The 19,959-nt window shown below is 42.2% G+C and overlaps 1 protein-coding gene across 1 annotated transcript in view; it reads left to right on the forward strand.

Annotated features, from left to right (window-relative positions):
- SPTLC3 (serine palmitoyltransferase long chain base subunit 3) overlaps window positions 1–19,959 on the forward strand; it is a 148,572-nt gene that overhangs the window by 108,629 nt on the left and 19,984 nt on the right. Inside the window, exon 9 of the mRNA XM_041733174.1 lies at window positions 9–135. Within this exon, the coding sequence (XP_041589108.1) occupies window positions 9–135 (127 nt within the window). The remainder of the gene's footprint in view (window positions 1–8; window positions 136–19,959) is intronic.

Raw genomic sequence — 19,959 nt, forward strand, 5'->3', positions numbered from 1 at the left:
TATTAAAGGAGCTTGTGGATTATTTACGAGTTCACTCACATAGTGCTGTTTATGCCACATCCATGAGCCCCCCAGTAGCTGAGCAAATCATCAGATCAATGAAATTTATCATGGGACTGGATGGTACCACAGAAGGTAAGAGGTTCTGTAGGGGGGACAACTCTCATAGATCCTTTCTCAGATTTCTCTCTTCCTCCTGCCTCGTCAATCTGCCCCCTTCTCAGATATATACCTTTGTCTTAACCCAATTTGTAAATTCGTACAAACCCACTTTATACATATATATAATCATACGTAGTAAAAAAATGTACTGAAACTGCTGCCAACACACACACACACACACACACACACACACACACACACACAGGAAATATTTTTTTAAAGCAAAGAAAACTTTCTAAGTCACTTCTCAATGTGATCAGCAAATCTGGATAGCTTCCTGTGATCAGTTGTGTTAAAACAAAGCAAACAGTTATATGTGTTTGCCTGTGCTTGCTTGGGGCCGTCAATTTTATTTCCCTTGGAAAAAGTAGGATTTGGGGAGGGATTTACCATCACTGCCTATTTGAGGATACGTGTACAAAAACACACAATAACTTTCCAGACATCTTTTTTACATTGGGTCTCCACAGCCAAAGTGTGCTCCTTTGCTTAAACCAAATGAGCTTAATCTTTTTGAAAAATTGTTTCAGCAAAGCCTTTTGGAGCTTGCCTTCTATCTTTAAGATATAGCTTATAGGGCTTCTACTACATGTCACAGTGGGGATACAGTGATGAATAAGGCAGTTCTTGCTGCCAGGCAATCTTGAGTGCATTTAAGTAGCAAATTATCCTGGCCCCAAAACTGGTCACTGGGCTATAGAATCCCCATGCTGCATCCCACCTCTCAGCTGGTGGGAAGCCCTCCATTGTTTAGTGCCACCTTCCAAGCCTTGCTACTTCAGTAGAAGCCTGGGGAGGTCCATTTCCTGATTTTATTAAAGCAGCAGAATACTTTACTCACATACAAATTTTACCCAGAAGTCTACTATATAAAACAGATTAGAACAGGGCTGAGCTGGTTGAAGTAGTGTATACACCTCCCTCCATACTGACAGCCCTGGAGGCCCTTTTCCTGAGCCCAAGCACTCCCCAGGACACTGGTTTGAAAACCCCTGAGACAGACCTTTCCTTTTCACTAATGCAGAAAAATGGCCTGCAGAGTGATTTTGTTCCTGCACATAAAATGCAGTGATTGATAGTCCTCCAAAGTCTCTTCCAACCTTGTCTTTAGGGTTTTATGATTCTGTCTCTTGTTGAATAGGCTGTGTGAGAAGGAAATAAAAATCCAATCTAGGGAGGCCACGTGGCGCAATGGTTAAGGGCAGAAACTGAAATCCATCTGCCTGGATTGGACTCCTGGGATCCCGTTTACTAGCTCTGTGGCCATAGGCAAGTGATTTAACTTGTCTGTTCAACTCTGGGCAAGTTACTTCTTGGCGCTTCAGTTCCTCCAGCTGTAAAAAAGAGGAAAATAATATTGATGAGTTCATGCTTTTGTGAGAGTTAGCTAAATTAATATATATAAAATACTTAAAATTATGTCTGAAAACAAGTCTTTGGTAAATGTCATGTAATTGCTTGCTACTGTTATTTGCTACTATTATTGAGGTGTTTAGTTCTCAAGTGAGAAGTATTTGGACCCCATCTCTGGGATGCTGTAGGAAAGATTCTTATGATAGAAGTGAAGTAAGACTAGATGTCCTCCAAGGCCTTGGATTAGTCAGGAGAAGCAAAGTTATGCCACCATAACAAATAAGCCTTGAAAATCTCTATGGCTTAACAGAACCAAGGTTTATTTCTTGCTCACATCAAGTCTAATACAAACCAGATAACTCTCTGCACAGCTATCCTCCATAGGAGCAGTGATTCAGGCTACTTCTAGCCTGAGGCTAGGGCATCTCCTCACATGGCCTTCATGGTCACCATGGCAGAGAACAGAACATCAACCTGCAAGTGACATTACCACCTTGTTTATAGTCCTTTGGCCAAAACTAGGTATATGACCACATCCAAATTTGTTGGAGAAGGAGTTGGTAAATTAAAGGATATGGATATAGATAAGCAGATATCTTTCAACCTTTTAAAGTGAAGCTAAAAATAGAGCCATATCTGTCATGCCAACGTGAACTGTCTGGTTGTATGAAAAAACTGGTCTGGAACCACTGCTTCTCACAAAGCTATGTTGATGATCTTCCTGAACTTCATTCGTTCATTTTTTTTAAGGTTTTATTTATTTATTTATTTATTTATTTATTTATTTATTTACTTACTTCCTTACTTATTTATTTGAGAGCACAAGTGGGTAAAGGGGCAGAGGGAGAGGGAGAAACAGACTTCCTGCTGAGCAGGGAACACAACAGGGGACTCAGCCCCAAGACCCTGGGATCATGACCCGAGCCAAAGGCAGACACTTAACTGACTGAGCCCCCAGGTACTCTGAACCTCATGCATTTCTTAATGAACAATAGCCAGAATTATTCTTTGGGGCATATTTTAAAGATGAATAACTAAGAAAGTTACCCTATGTCTCAACAAGGATCACTAATTTCTTAAACCCTTTAGTGTATATGCTATCAGTAGTTGATTTACATGTATCCAACCTGACAGTCATTCCCTTCCCTCCTCTGGATTTCCCACTTCATCACAGACAGAAATCACTCCATTTATCTGATTACAGTTGAAGATCTGCAGAAAAATCACATTGAAAAATATGATCATTTGCTCTTTGATAGTCATCTATCATCAATTTTTCTTCCCCTGAGGTGGGAAGTATTTTTCTTGATTCTCTCTCTTTGCCTTATAATTAAAGAATTATTTGCTTATGATTTTTTTTGCCTCCCGGTTAAAGTTTCTCCCTTTACTTCTCTTGCCATCTTAGTAAGGAAAAGAAAGAAAGAAAGAAAGAAAGAAAGAAAGAAAGAAAGAAAGAAAGAACAGAGAAGGCAATGTGTGAAGTCTGTTTTCTTAGAGCCAAGATGGGAGAACCCAGGGGGAAAGATAGGACAATTTCTTTTCAAAGGGGTGAACAAAGGAAAGTAGTAGAAAAGAAAATTGACAGAATCATCAGCCAAGTTTCAGATGGTTCTGTCTGACACATCTTTTGAAGAATTCAAAGGCACCAGTGAATGTTCGTGCTGGCCTCATTTACGACAATGCCTGCTTTAAATAAAATGAATAGGACAGGTTGAGAATATTGCATTAACTCTCCCCTTTCTCCTGAGATACACGGGGACTCTCGGGGTAAAGTTGCCTAGAGCTCAAAGGGATACACTCTGTCATGCCAGCACAGCCTTATAGGATCTGAAAAAGAGAGCACAGCTCCAAGCCTTCATCTTTGGCCCACTCCACTGCAACTGTGATTGGAGCCTTTTAAGGCTTTGTTTCGGGCTAAGTATGGGGAGCAGTTGGCCAGATCTGTCCCTTGATGAATATCTTTGCTTTAATCTGCAATGCAAAGCCATAGGCTTCAAAGAAAGGCAAGCTACAGGAATAAGGTCAGTGTTCCTTTGAAGCCGAGGTTCAAAGATGAAATAGCAGTCTCAGTGAAATGACAATGTTTATGCACCAACAGCCACCTTCACTCTGCAGCCAGGCTGCTCAGTGGAGTTCATGTGCACAGGCTGAGGACTGCAGGCCGTGCACACATTCCATGTGCACTGAGGCCCTTTTCATCTCCTGGCCTGTCACATGGTGCAGCACAGTGAGCCCAAGGTGGAGATTTGGTTTCTCCACCCTAATGATTGTTGGGTGGTCCATAAGCCAAATCAATGCTGTGAGCCCCTTAAGGGCAAGAAATGTGTCTTGCATTCATCTGGTGTTCCTCTGAGTGTCAAACCCACCGCTCAGCTTAATAAATACATCATGATCCAACTAGCATCTTGCTGGCCTCCTCGATTTCAGGACAGTGTTTATGCTAAACAAGATCGAGGGGATGTTTATCTCATAGGACTGGAAACCAGCAATGCGTTCCACAGCCATGTGGTAGCTGAAGGGATCACTCGGTATTTCGGACTCTCTGTAACTGACATCACTTCTGAGGAAGTCCAGGAAGATTGCAGCTCAGTCGTTTTCCTCACCCACACATGGCACAGGCAGCCACAGGAGGCTGAGCCCCAAACCATAACAACCCCCTAAGGAAAGCGACAGTTACCTTATTATTACGTATTTTAAGTCTTTGATATGCATTTTTCAATTAATCAGTCAGTATTCTTTGTCAACGGCTGATCTTGGTCCTCCTTCCCCACTCTCCCTTTCTTCTCTTGGGGAGAAAACAGAGCATGTATCTCATGGAGGACTAAAGGTGTGCGCTCTGCAGCCGGACTGCGGACTGCGTGGGCCCCAGTCCCCAGCCACCCTCACCCTCGCTCCGTGAGTGGCAGGCTGCTTACCCTCGCTTAGCCTCAGTCCCTTAGTCTTAACTGGGGTTGTGCATAGGAGTAAGTGATGTGATACAGGTGATGGGCTTAGCACGACACTTGATAAATAGGAAATACTCACTAAAAGCCAACAGTTGCTATTATTTACTACTTGCCGACCTCCAGATTTTCAAGTTCTTGCTCATCCTAGAATTCTGCCTCTCTATCAGACCTCCCTCTACTCCATCAGCAAATCCCACAGTATGCCCAGAATCTGCTCCCTTCTTGCCAGCCCCACCTCTACCTCTGTCAGCTGCCCTCTGGATTCCTGGAGTAGCCTCCTGAATATCCTCTCCACTTCTCTCTTGCCTGTTGTGGGACTTGTTTTCTACACAGAAATCAAAGTCAGCTTTTTTAAAAGTGTAACTCAGAATACCTCTCGTGCAGAACTTTTCACTGCTTCCCGTCTTAACGAATGTCAAGTTCAGACCATGGCCTTCAAGGCTTCTCATAATGTGGTCTTCATTTTCCCACCGCCTTTCCCTCGCCTCGGTCCACCCCAAGCAGCTGGCATCCTTGCTTTTCCCAGAACACAGGGAACGACTCCTGCAGGGGGACTTGTCTTTGCCAGCCCCTCCAGATCTGTGTTTCTGACCCGTAGCTGTGCGGCCCACTCCCTCGTGTTCCTAGCATCTCTGCCTACCATCAGCCTCTTAGAGGAGTGACTCTATCTATCCTGAACACACTTCCTCCTTGTCCCCCTAATTCTCCTTATCTTGCTCTCCTCTTCATGCCATTTATGCGCACCTGACAAATTACATATGTATCACCTGTTTTTTTCCCCTTCCCTAGGATGTAAACTCCAGGTGAGCAAGCACGTTGTCTGTTTTATTCATTACCCTGAGAACAGTGCTGGGCAATTACAGGTTCTCAACAGATGCATGTGGAAAGACATGCTTAGCTCAGCAATCGAATGAGCCTTGTCTCCTTCACATCTCTGTGCTCGGATTCTCTCCCTTGCTACCTTCCACAGGCACTCCCTCCTTTATTCACTTGCTCACTTCCTTTGTCCTAAAAAGCTTTCCCTTACCCCTTCTTCCTCTTCACAAGCCAGCAGGCTGCATCTCTTCCATGGCTGCAAATCTCTCTGAAACAGGGGCCTTTACTGCCTGCTTCTCCCTCCTCCTCCACACTCAGTGCTCAGCAATTTGAGCTTGTCCTCAGCCCATTTCCATAGACTCTGCTCCCTCCAACATCCCTGCTGCCCACCTACTCCATTAGCCCTCCTCTGGCCAGATTTGACTGACACCACTACCTCCTCTTCTCTTCTTCGAAGTCTTCTCTTTGTTGTGGAGTTGCTTTCTCTTCTGGTTCTTTTTCAAATTTTTTCTGTCTCTTCTTCCTCCTCCTTTCTGTTAGGTATGTCCCCCTGTCTGCATTTGCCAGAATTCCACCTACTGTTCTCTTTATGTTTCCCTCCACACAAGCATACCACACACGCACACACACACACACAAACACACACACACACACTTTATTCTTTCCCTTATGTAGAGACGTGATTCTCAGATTTGAGCCTGTATCAGAATCACCTGGGGGGGGGGGGGTGGTAAGAACAGATTGCTGCCAGCTTCTAGCTCAGAAATGCTTGTTGCACGTCTCATGAGCTCCCAGGTGATGCTGCTACTGCTGCCCCAGGAACCAGAATTTGAGAATCACAGCTGTATGACGGCCTGTAGTCTGTTTCTCCCTCCCATCTGGTTGTCCCATCGCTCCATGAGACATGAAGTGATGATTGGGGACATGTGGGCAACTTTTTCAGACATTGTGCCATTATAATTAGCATATAATGTAAGTGCAAAACTAGACATAGACATAGGGCAAGAATCCCAAGAAAGAGGCCGAGCTCCATGGGCAAACTCAATGTTCAGATGGCCAATATTCAGTTTTCAGAGATTCTGTTTGATTCTTTTGAGGGAAAGATGGCCCAGAACAGATATGTTATCAGCATCTGTATTATGCACAATTGGGACTTAGCATGTTTTCTTTTAATTCAACTGGGAAAATATGTTTGGAGGCCTACTATGTGTCATGCTTACCACTAATGATGTGAACGGGATGGTTTCTATTCATAAGAAATCCACAGTGCACCGATGCCTAATAGCCAAGAGCTCTCCCCTCACCAAGCACCTGTGCTCACAATAGCCTCTCCCTTAAACCTATGCTTCCATATAACTTTTTGAAGTACATAAAGTCATTAAGAGTTCATGATCACAATACTGATTATATTATTTGATTTGACAGCAGACATCTGACAGAGAGACTGTCATTTCTCTAATAATTCCTGTTATGTCTCCTGGGATGGAACTGATATAATAATTACTCCAATTCTTTAGTACATCTTCAATAGGTGAAATCCATTTGGTGACAAAGGAGATCCCCAATGGGCAACTGCTAAGTTTAAATTAAACTATGAAGGAAGAGTTTTAATAAGTTAAAATAAGCTACAACCAAATCTTTCATATTCATAACTTGGGAAGAATGGCTTTTCCTATAATGTGTGGGGTCTGCTTGAACTCGCACTGTAATTATCAGCTTCCTATTGGATACTCATTTTCCTGCTGTGGTTACAATTTTGATGACATGGTATTGAAATGACATTGGCATTTCTAAAAAGATGGTCTGCTCAACCTGATACATCTATTGAAAATCAGATACTAAGATTTTGTAATAGTTTCAATTTCACATCAGGATAAAATAGCAATTATATATCTTATCAAACACTTGTCTCCTTGCCAACCTGCAATCTGCATATCCATTTATCTGACTATCTAAATTTAATCTGGACATGTAACATTTTTAATTTTTTGCATAACATCAATTTTTTTAGATATGAAACTTAACCAGAGACAGGAATAGTTTGGGAACAATTGTAGCTACAATTAACAGGTCAGTACTCACATTTGAAACACCCCATTAGCTAACTCCTTTCTTATTTCACCAAAATGGCTTTAGAAATAATCATAATATCTGAGATCTAACCATCCTTCTCCCTGCTGTTACTTCAGTGCTAGGCTGTTGGAATGATCACCAACTTTTTGAATCACAAAAACCTCTTTTTTGGTATTGTACACATGGAAATATTTAATGTTTATACCTGGTGGCCAGGAGTATCCCTAGAAATGAGAACAGTAGTGAGAATTTACTTCGAAGAGAAAATAAATACAGAATTCCAATTTCTAATGTGTAATATCCAGTTTCAGTAGCCTACACCATCACCATTGCTAATAAAATATCCTATGCTTATACAATAAAGATAAGAAAAATGAAATTCTCTATTTTTCTTGAAAGTCACACTTGTCCCCCTTTTCCCTTTTGCAGGGAGTTTCTGAGTAGCAAGGGGGGATGTGTCTGGATATTGTGTTGGTAGAGGAAAAACTAAAGGTAAAATTAAGACAAAATGATGAATTGTGTTCTTCCTGGAAATAAGGCAGTTCACTACATGAGATCCTCAAAACTATGGGAATCTGACAGGATGGAATAACAATAGGATGGTTTATCTTATTAATTTAATGTTTTCTGAAAGTACTATGCAGAGATTATTGCTACAAAAGGATGACACAAACAACCACAATATTACTAGTATCCTTCCTCAGTCATCTTAGATATAATCGATCAAACTTAGATATTATCCAGATAATTGCCTCAATTCTCCACTTTCAATATGAAGAAAATGCTTAACAAGCCTAACAGAGCCTGGAAACCTTGGTTTGGGTGAACTTGAGCAATAAGGCTAAGGAAGGATGGAGAAACTGAGTCTGCAAATGAAAGCTAAGTACTTCTAGCCATTGAGCCAGTACAAGGAATTCTTCCTCAAGCTGGCTTCCTTTGCCCATTGGCAAATGAAAACTATGATGGGCCCAGGATCTGAGAAGGAAGGATTAAATAGACATGCTCCCCAACAGAGGGCTTCCTCACACTAAATCTTTCTGAGATTTTATTTCCTTCCTGACTTGGGAAGTACTCCAAACATTCCATCTGTGAAGAAATCATTACCTGGGCCCCAGAATGCTGCACATCCCCTGCTGCCTTTGGCAGGGTTGGGGAATGAAGGTTCTTAGCTAATGAGATTTCTCTCCTTTTTCCCTCTGAGTATCAGCCTCTGGGCTAGGGAGGCTCTCCATTCCTGAAATGAGGAGGTGGTGTCTTTTAAATCTACATTTGGTTATGTCATGGTGTCTTTATTTTATGATGACATTGCCTATTCTGAATTAAAACTGAGTATTCTGTCTCGTTGCAAAATCCTTGGTTCTATTCTATCAGAGGGGCCAAAGATGACCAGTTTCTATGCAAAAAAAAAAAAAAAAAGGAACTAATGGAAAAGGGGCATATATTGGTTTTTTTTTGGGGGGGGGCATATATTGTTAATTGAACAAGTTTAGCTCATGTTTAAAATCACTGGATAAGTCAAAAATTGTCACCAATAAAATTTTTCTTAGCCTCACAAACAAAGAATCTATCTTCAAAATGAAATGAAATGATCAAGACTTTCTTTAATTCCCCAGAGGCTTGCCACTTTTCCTCATTTTGATCCCTTGACCACCACATAAGACTTTTCCTTGCTCCTGACCCCAGACACGAATGCCCTTGTGGTTTTCTGCCACTCAGGCTCATCTCTCAGAACAGACTCAGAACCAAATTCAGGGCCCAGGTGAAATTTAGACTCAGAACATCTTGGAATGGGAGTTCCTGCAGAATGACCCTTCTAATTCCTGCCACCAACCCTAACCATCGTAAAATATCACCATCTTCTTTGTGGGTTATTCTCTAACTCCCCTGTTCTGCACCATTTTTCTTCATAGCACTTATCACAACCTGGAATTATATACTTACTTCCTTGGTTATTGTCTGTCTCCCTCAGAAGAATACAAATGCTGTGACGACAGGGACACTGTCCCCAACCTCAAGCAATATATGTTGATGGAATGAATGACCCAATTCAGTGTAAGCTTTGGCCATATCCCATCAGCTATTCACCAGACACATTGGTACCTCCCTTATGTATGCTCATATTGCCTCCGTCTGGAAGGCCTTCATCTCTCCCCCTCCCCCAACCTACTACCTACTAATACTTATTCTTTTTTTTAGGATTTTATTTATTTATTTATTTATTTATTTATTTATTTATTTATTTATTTATTTATGTGAGAGAGAGAGAGTGAGCACAAGCAGGGGAAGGGGCAGAAGGAGAGGGGAGAGAATCCCAAGCAGACTCTCCGCTGAGCACAGACCACCCTCCCAACCCTCACCCTAGGACCCTGAGATCATGACCTGAGCCAAAGACAGATGTTTAACTGTCTGAGCCACCCAGGTGGCACACACTTACACCCATTCTTTAACTCCTAACCCCTATTTAGCCTTCTAAGCCCTATCTCAGTGACTGGATTCAGAAAATTTTCCTTCCCTCCTCCATCTCCTGCAATTTTTCTCTCCTATGTTAGCCACATACTCCCAAACCACCCTTCCAAATAGTTAGTGTTAGGTTAATTAATTGTGTCTTAAGCATCAAATATGTAAATGAATGAATATTTAATGACTAGATGTGGGGCTAAGCAGATTTCTTGGGCAAGGCTTAGAACCTAATCACCACTGATAGACGATTTTGACGTTTCTTTAGAGTTTACCTATAGAATTATTTTGGTTCAAATACAGGAGTTAGAGTCACTTCCTTGATAGATACATGTATGGGCCAAAATTTAGTGTTCCTTTTCTATTCTTTTGATAAATGAATGGTTTTGTATTATCACATATGCTAAGGCTTTGTCTAGACACCATCTAATACAGAGGTGAATAAGCTGGGTAATTCAAGCCAATGCTACACAAATAGCAGGAACAAAAATGGAGTTTTTCCTTTAATTATCCAAGTAGTTAGCTGAATCCCTTACTTAACGATTCCTGTGGAGACATCCAAAGCTCAAAAGTGCCTGTGACTTTCTTATACACAGTAATCAGTAAGGACTGGCCACCAGCTAATCCTCTATGTCCGAGGCAAAGTACATATCTCAAATAGAGGAGAGTAGGTTGATTCTTAGGCATCCAAAATGACATTTTCCACTGAATATGCTGGGGGGACCTCCTTCTCTCCCCTCCTCCATCTTTTTTTTTTTTAAATTTTATTTATTTATGATAGGCACACAGTGAGAGAGAGAGAAGCAGAGACATAGGCAGAGGGAGAAGCAGGCTCCATGCACCGGGAGCCCGACATGGGATTCGATCCCGGGTCTCCAGGATCGCGCCCCGGGCCAAAGGCAGGCGCCAAACCGCTGCGCCACCCAGGGATCCCTCCCCTCCTCCATCTTAATGATGATTTGCACTTAGGATTTTTTTCAGTCAAGAAATTTCATGTTTTCATGACATTATTTGGTGACTAGTAATGAGAGGTTGAGAAGCTAAAATTCTCCAGCAAAAATTACATTTTCCCTTTATACCATTTAGCCAATGAAAGTAGAAAGGCATTAGGATTTTAAACCCTTGAAAGTTTTCAAGGTATGCATAGTCTTATAAGGCTAGTATTAGTTAAGGTAATTAGTTGTTGTAGCAGACAAACCCCAATATATTAGTCACTTAACACAATAGGAATTTATTTTTTGGTCGTATAAAGTCCAAAATGAGTGTTCCTGTTGCACAGGTAGTTCTCGTCCAGGAATCTAGCTTTCTTCCATCTTATAGCTTCTCCAGTTTCAACATTTGGCTTCTAAGCTTGCCACCGAAAGGGTAAGGAGCATAGGGGATGGTGTATGTGGTGTTTTCATGGGCCATAACTGGAAAGGCACATTTCATTTCTGCCCACATTCTATTGGCCATAACTCAGCCACATGACCTTGCCTGACCACAAAGCAGCCAGGGAAATGAAGTAACCGTCTGCCTAGAAGGAAATGGATTCAGTGAATAGCTAGCTAGCCAGTCTTTGCCACAGTATGTAACCTCAGTCCAGGACATTCTTTCCCAAACTTTTGATGGATGTATACTGTAGGAAGACATTGTATATTTTAGACAGTTTCCCAATCTTTCCCTATTGACTTAGTAAATAAACCCTTGACCTGGAATGGAATAAAAGAAGCTAAGAAATAAAAACAAAATCCAAAGGACTGAAGATGAATTTCTCTTCCTTCTATAGGGACTCTCGGGGCTCCTAGTCTAGATTTTACTACAACCATTTCTGCTTTTTTTGCACAGAACCTAGTCCCAGGCCATGGCAGGTATTCAGATCGTTATCATTATTATGTGGCTAAATTCTCCAATAGTGTGTGCACTTTTTGGAGGCAGAAAATGGACCCTGGGCATAATGCTTCCCCAGAAGAAATTTAATGGCATGAAATTGGGACAGCTCTGGAAGTCAGGCCAGGACAGGGAAGACTGAATATTTTGGAAATAGTAATAACATACTCTCAGACAAGTAGGATTTTTTTTTTTTTTGGAAAGGGGAATGTAATGGGACAGAATATAGAACATTACAATTTAAAACATGCAGTTGATAAACATGCACATTTAGGCTAGTTATCTGAAATGTAGGAGGTCATTTTCAATCACCCAATCCTCTTACTCAGCCACCCTTGGGTTCTTTGAGGACCATGGACTTAAAGGGGGTTAAGAGACTTGAACAAGAATTGAACCTCTGCTGCTCATCACACCACCACCCAGGAGTTGACTAGTCAAGGTGACTCATGACTCTGTACCAGACCAAGAAATAAAACTAGAGAGTTCATGTCAAGATTATGTATGAAGATATGATCCTGCCCAACACCACTTGAAACATTTCATCTACGTTGAGAATTAATATTTGTTTCTGTTATGTCTACATGGGCAAGTTCACTCCAGATTATTCATGCTATTCCATATGTGAGATTTGCAAAAGAGATTTTTCAAAGATTTTTTTATTCAGTTTATCCCATATGTGAGATTTGCAAAAGAGATTTTTCAAAGATTTTTTTATTCAGTTATTGAGAGGAAGAGTGGGTTGAAATGGCAAGATCTTTCAAGGAACTTCATTAACTTATGAACCTCGATCATTTTCCTTTTGTTTTGTTTTGTTTTGTTTTGTTTTGTTTTTCACCCTCTGGAAAGAAAACCTAAGGATAAAAGAAAAAAAAGAATGAGGCTTAAAATATAATGCATTTGAACTGGAAAAGACAAGCATGCCTTATCTTTAAATCATTTTGTATGGATTATTTCATTCATCCTGGTCATTTGTGAACTTTTATCATGAGATTGGCAGGTGAGGTGTTGACCCTGCTTCTAACCCGATGTGGACTTAGAGAAAGTGGCACCAGCACCTTCCAGCTGTGACCTTGGACCTTTGCTCTGGGTCCTGGAACAGGGCACACATATTTTTACACTTGAGTTTGATAGGTTTAAAAAATGGGAGTGACTAACTGGGAAGATTTAGCACTTGGGCAGGAGGAGTCCACTGGGTGACAGCAATTTGCTCTCCAGTCGAATTCTCTCACTTTCTTACTGTTTATATTTGACATGAGATACATTTGCAAACTTCCCTCATAAGCTGTTGCTTTTCTTCCGTGCTGTGTGGGAGCTGCAAACTACCCTAATCCATCCACATCGCCAGGTTTATCTGGGGCTGCCCTGGCTAATTTACTCTTCGCCAGGAATTCTGTTTCCTCCTCCAAGGGAGGAAGGGGCAGAGAAAACCAAAAGAACTCTGGCTGGGGCCAAGAAGCTCCAATAACTAGACCTGCGATTTTAAAACATTTCATGTTTCTTAGCACCTACCTGGGCCGAGAGTGGATACCAGGCTGGCTTCCTACAGTTTCTTGTCCTCCCTCAGACCCAGTCCCTTGGAAATCCCTCAGTGAATGGGAGCGGAGGCCACAGAGAACCCCACCTGGACGGGCCCTCCGAGGACCCAGGCATTGTTGAGGGAGGAGTTAGTGGCCATTTCCTGAAGATATGTGCTTCATTACCCGCAGGGGACCAGACAGAGGCAGAGAAAGAAGCTCAGGGCTTTCTGTGTTTTCTAAAGGTTTCAGGCCACTGGCATTTCAGCAACAGCTAATACAAAACAGATGGCCGGGTGCTACGCTCCGCTGGCTTTCAACCGAGGGGCTGCCTCCGTCATGATTAATCACCTGTGCTGGGGGTTGGACAGTCCTACCTGGCCTTTTTTATATGTGTGGACCTCAGGTGGGGGTGAGCAAGCCAAATGACAGGCATTGCCTCTCTGCCTTGTTGCTGCTTCTGTGCACAGAGGACAGCTTGGGTGTATCCCATAAACACAGAATCAGCCGGCAAACTGAACTCCAACGAGCAGGGGAAGCTTGTCTGGTTGTACAGAACTGGCTTGCCAGATCTTCCATCCCTTCATTGACTTCACCTTGAGAGTTAGGCAAGGGTAGAAGTTTAGGGCAGCTCTGTAAATTCTGCACTTGCTTTGAGGCCTTACAAAATTTCCCTAGCAAGAGTGTGAAGAGGATCTGTTTGTCTTTTAGATGGCATTGGGGCAAAAGGTTAGTGTGGTCACTTCCTTCCACCCGCCCTACAAACAACATATCCTTTTACACCATGAGTCCTACGGAAGCTTCCTCTTCGCTTTTGTCTCTTCTATGTGGACAGACTCTGAGATGGGGGAGTCTGTGATGGAGCACATGTGGAATTCCATATTGGCTCAGTAGAACAGGAGAAAGGGAAGAACATGATTCCAGCTGTAGCATCTCAGAGGGGGAAGGGGAGCTGCTGTTACATGCTGATCTTTGTTTTTCCCATAAGTGGTTCATTTGCAGCAAAGCAGCAAAACCCCCAAAGGCAGTGGGTGCCATGCCCCAGCCCCACTCTTGTCTGGACAAGTTGTGGAGAAAACCAGCTACCCTACCAGCCACAGCTGGGGAGGATTAAGCAGGTGGATTTGTGCCTGGAGAAGCCCAGCGTGTGCTCTGGGCTAGAGAGAATGAATGTATTAGTTTTCTATTTCTGCATAACAAATTACCACAAATTTAGCAGCTTAAAACAACATCATTTATTATCTCACGGTCTCCTTGGGTCAGGAGTCTGGTTCTCTGCTCCAGGCTCTCACAAGAACAAATCAAGGTGTCCATGGCTGGCCTCTTTTCTGAAGCTCAGGCTCCTCTCCTAAGCTCACGTGTTTGTGGCACAATCCAGCTTGGGGGTTTCAAGAATGAGGCCCCCATTTCCTTGCCAGCTGTGAGCTGGTCCCTCCCTGCTCCTAGAAGCTGCTTGAACTCCTTACCACACAGCCCCTCCACCTGAAAGCCAGCAATGGAGAATCTCCTTCACATCAAATCCCCATCTCTCTTCTTGAATCTCTTTTCAAGGAGAGTCCAGTCCCTTCTAAGGGCTCACCCGATCAGGTCTTAAGGACTGGTTAATGTCCCTAAAATGTATTTTACTCTTTTACATTTACTAATGTCCCTAAAATGTATTTTACTCTATAAGAGTAAAATACAAGTTGATCATATGCTTCAACTTGAAAACTAGAAATGAACATTATTCCTGTGAACACTTAATTCTGGTGGATAAGAAGCCATTGGAGGACATGTCCCAGGCACCAAAAAAATCCAAACAACAAACAAGAAACTGAGGAGGGCACAGGACCAGCCAGATTGGGTGCAAGTGCCACAGGTTACTTCTGCTGAGCTCAAGGGTGCAGTGCTATAGGGCAAATCCAAGTCGGACAGTTTGGGCTTTGGTTCAAATTAATAGATTTCAACATTTTGAACTGTAGAGTTTTTTTCAAATGAAATGTATATGGAAGTCCATTTAATAAGATATATATAGTTTTGCAACTTTATAATACTCATCATATAGAGCCTATTGTGTGCCAGACTCCTCTAAGTGCTTAATATTTAATCTGCATAGTGGAATGTAATGCATATTAATATTATTACATTGTCATTATTCCCATTTTATAGATGAAGAGCCTGAGTTACAGAAAGATTAAATGCCTTGCTCAAGAAGGTAGAGCTGATTTTAGACCCAGGAAATTGAGCTCACAGTCCTTGAATATTTGGCCTTGATGCTATTGTTGTAGTGGGTGCAGGTTGAGGGGCAGCTGACCTGCTAAGCCTTCCCTCACTGTCTCCCCACACCCCCTATATAAGGCTTCTCCAGCGCATCCCCAGCAGACACTTTGAAAGCCAGAGGTTGGAATCATGTAGATAGCTGCCTCAGATGGCCACTTTCACTAATTACATCGTTTCTCAGAGACTTTTCGGGAACCCCATTAACCCAGTTTGCTCAGCCCAGGACCTGTCCTTTGCCACCTCCTTTGTCTTCCTGCCATAGGTCAGAACAGTTGCTGACACGCACCTCCTCACCCACTTCAAACATTTGCTGCCAGTCTGGCTTCCTACTTGTCTTACCACCTCCAGTTTTTCCTTCATCCTAATCTACATTCTATATGCCATGAGCTTTCTCTTCCTAAATCCCCTCAGAACATGGTATGTCCGACTCATGTTGCTGCCATGGCTCCCTATTAACCACCAAAAGCTTCCAAATCCTAGGGTGCTATTCACAGCTGTCAATGGTCTGACTCCACAGATCTTTCTCATGACTGCGATGCAAACGTTGTGGCAAGTGAGTTAGCCATTTCCCAGGTGCCCCCTCACCTCCAAACTTAGATGCATATATTAACTTATCACCTCTAGCTCTTTGCTCCAAAATCTCAGAGCATTTCTTCATGGAGCATTCCATTTTCTACCTTCCATTACAGTCACATGAATTTTTTGAGTCTGTGAGTTCCTTGAAAATAGTAGATACACTCACCATTTAATCCTCCACTGAACCCAACAGCCACTAAATATCATCCTCCCCCAAAGTCCTAGGAAATAGATGGGGCAGTTGTTGCTATCATCCCTATTTAACAGATCAGTAAATGAAGGCTCAGAGATGACGAGTTACTTGCTCATCTTCATTTTAAAAAAAAAAGGAAAGGAAAGGGCAGGTGGAACCTTAGGTACAAATATGTTGACAGTACAAAATACTCTGAAACAAAATTGCTTTCTGGTGTCTTCAGACCAGAGGATCAGCCTTAGTATCTTTGTAGAATCAACACCCACAATAAAAGTTATGGCTTCAAGCAATGATTCTTAACTGGTGCACAACACAGTTACCCCAGGAGCCTTTCTGGAGCAGAATCTCTACGGGCCATGGGGAGGCTTTATTTTATGTATTCTAGAAAAAGAAATATTCTGAGAATACTCCAGTGTGTTCCTCTACCTAGGAATCACTGATTTACAAAGTTCCCAGAAGGCCCCTTGCCTCCCAAACTACCCCATTTAATGTAGAAAATCCATTAAGTTGGAACTTGATAAAATAACTGCTTTCTATTTAAATGCAGATCCAAATTAAATCTTATCATTCATTCTATAAGTATTCATGAAGCACTGCTATATGAAAAGCCTGCCAACTTTGTCTAGATCTTTCTTAAGGCTCTTCTGCTCAATTGTATATTATTTGATATCTGCCCTGTCTCCCATTAGATCATTTCTTTCCAAACAGCCTCAAAATGTTCTCATCTTCTGCTTTACCTTAGCAGCTGGCCCGGCTCCTGTACATAATGAGTGCTTTTCATTTGTGAAATGTGTGAATCCGTGAATCATGGAATTCACACCTCATCAGAAATGAGTTTACCAGCTTCTCTCCAAAGAACAGACTTTGATTAGACCGGGGGTGCGGCCAGTTTCCGGGTCAGCTGGGTAAGACATCAATGATCTTCCAGACTCAGTTTCTGTATCTGTAAAGAGGTCCTCAAAACACAGTTTCTGGCTCATAATAGGTACAAAAGACATGTCCATTCCCACCTCTCCTTGTGGCTTAAACTCCTGAGGGTGTATATGAGCAGTGAGTAGGGAGGTGGACACAGTGGCATCCTCTGGGGGTTCTTGAAATTGGGCTGGACAGACAGCTGTCCACCCTTGATGGCCAGCCTCCTTGCTCCTGCGTGCATTCCCCAGGGGTACAACTAAGTGGCCTGAAGAGTCATTGGAACATGTGTATCTGACTATAAAACATGCTGTAACCTTGGAATCCGGACATCAAAAGGGAGAGCTTCAGTGCCTGATAAAAATGTGTGTTCCTCTCAGCAAACCACTCCAAACAGTTTTCTCCATCCCACTGGGAAGTTTGTCACTGCTAATGTGATTCTTATGGTCTTGCTGCTCTATAGCCTCTTGATCTTTACTGAGATCACTCTGCCCCTAAGTGTGTTGGAAACAAAATGTCCTATCTGGTGTCCAGAGCTTAAAATAACAGACCGCTGGGTTCCTGCTGTCATGATCCATGGTCCCTCCCCATTACCACCACCACCACCTGCCCCTGCCCCACAGAGCAAGGGGGAGAAGCTGTGAGTCAATGGACAAAGAAAGGGCAAGAGGCAAGGAAATTAGGCATTCTCAGGCCATTCAGACATTCTTTAATATCAATGTGATTTACTAGAAAGATCAACTTCTTAAATTGTGAGAAATGTTTTGCAGAAAGACTCTTCCCATCTCTTAAAAAAAAAGGCAACATTTTTCAAGCAATGCTACCTAAAAGCATGTTTGAGTTTGTTCAACTTGTATCCCAACCGTTGTGGTGGTGTGCTAAATAATTTTAGGAGGGACAGCAGCAAGTACTTCTTTATGTGCATCTGTATGCCTGGGGAATAATAAAATAAGTCACTCTCTGGCATCTGCACATATTCATGTTTCCTCTGTTAGCAAATGAGCTTACAAAATCTGCAGAAAATAGAGAGTGGCACCCGTGCTGGCTCACAAGCTCACGAAATCCGCCTCTTCCACTTAGTCTCAGAGGGAAAGGTCTCTCTCTCTCTTTTTTTTTTTCTTTCTTTCTTTTTTTTTTTTTTTCATGTCGATGGTTTAGCAGACAACAAATTTTCCTTCTTTGGCTTCTGATGGGTCATTCTGGGAGTCTCCACTGTCTGCAATGCCTTCTGGCCCTCTGGAGATTGAGTTGCCCCAAACATATTTTTGGAAACGCCACAGACGATTGTTTTTATTAGGGGACTGCAAAGCTTTGTAGTGGGATGCTTTGTGTTTTATTTGTTTTCCTTCCCCTGCCCCAGCTGTTTTTGTTTTAACAGCATTGGAGAGAAGGTTAAAGTGTTTGTGGCCTCTGTTAACCTAGCCCATCTCTCAAGTTGGCAGAGCTAGAAATCTGAATGGGCAGAATAGGAATGTACAGGTCAGTAGGATTTTTATACAGCCTCATAAGAAGAGTGAGGTTGACAGTTGGGTTGATCTCAAGTCAAATGAGCACTTTGGAGCAGATAACTAAGGAGCAGGTCCCCCCCAAAACACACACACACAAAACGTACTTTCTAGGCACCCAAGCACTGCTGGGAGGTAATCATGCCAAACAAAAGGCTATAACATGCGCCCATCTTTTATTTTCCATGTCCAACTGAGAAATAAGATATAGCCAGGACACAATCATGCACTTAATACAGACATGCATGACTTTGGTCTTGGACTAGCAATGATGACTGTTTCTGAGACATCCAGGTCTCCATGGCTATACCTTGTAGAAACCAAAATTCATGCCTAATCCTATCCTGATTTATATTGATTTAACTGGTCTGGGATACATTCTGGGCATGGGATTCTGCCAAGCTCTCTAGGTGATTCTGAGGTGCCATTGAGGTGCTGGGACCTACTACCCCATGGAAAAAAGTAATTAAACTTCCAAACACCTTCTGCATGCCAGGCACAATATGAAGCATGTTTCTATATTAACCCCTTTATTTCCACCAATCTTTCTGGATGATGAGCTTACTTACCTACATTTTACAGGTAAAACTGAGGTTTTAAAGCCTTACTCCAGATGGATTTCAGTTTTTTTAGTCCATTTAACTCCAAAGCCTCTTCCTTTATCAGAGAACCCAGAATATAGTAAAATAAACAGTCTGTATAAACTCTCTAGAACACTACATAAGAGATCAGCTCATTTTCTTAATTATCTGAGCAGAAACCTTCTCTGTCTTCTATGTAATATGTGAAACAAGAACCAGAAATTGTTGAATTAGAGGCTTTGAGTGTTAGGAAGGGAATGTGGCCACAATGTCCATTCTCCATGCCACCCTGGCATGGCCATCTCTGTACAAAAAGACAAGTGCTAAAAATTCCTCCTACTCTTACAAGGCACTCTTCAAATGAGGATCTCAAAGCCCACCATAATTAATAAAATCACCCAACATCCTGTCTAGATGAGTAGCATTTTATATGTATAAATTCCTCTTTGCCTTCAGGCCCTACAAGAGTAGAATGTTTCCAATTTTAAAGAGTGAGCAATAGAATAATTGAAAGGAGCTGTATCTTGGCCGATGCAAAGGACCTCAAAGGCATTAATGGTGATCTATATGAGGAAACATGGTGACCGTGAAGTGTATCATAATGGCTTGTCAGTCATGCTGTGCTAAATGATTCAAAGATAGAAAAGCCAAGGCAATTCTTAAGAGTCAGCTACCCCTGGGATCAATATTCTGATCTATTTGGTCCACTCTCCAAAGGATCTAGAAGTAGTAAAGTGATGATAT

Source organism: Vulpes lagopus, chromosome 18 (genome assembly GCF_018345385.1).
Source record: "Vulpes lagopus strain Blue_001 chromosome 18, ASM1834538v1, whole genome shotgun sequence".
NCBI lineage: Eukaryota > Metazoa > Chordata > Mammalia > Carnivora > Canidae > Vulpes > Vulpes lagopus.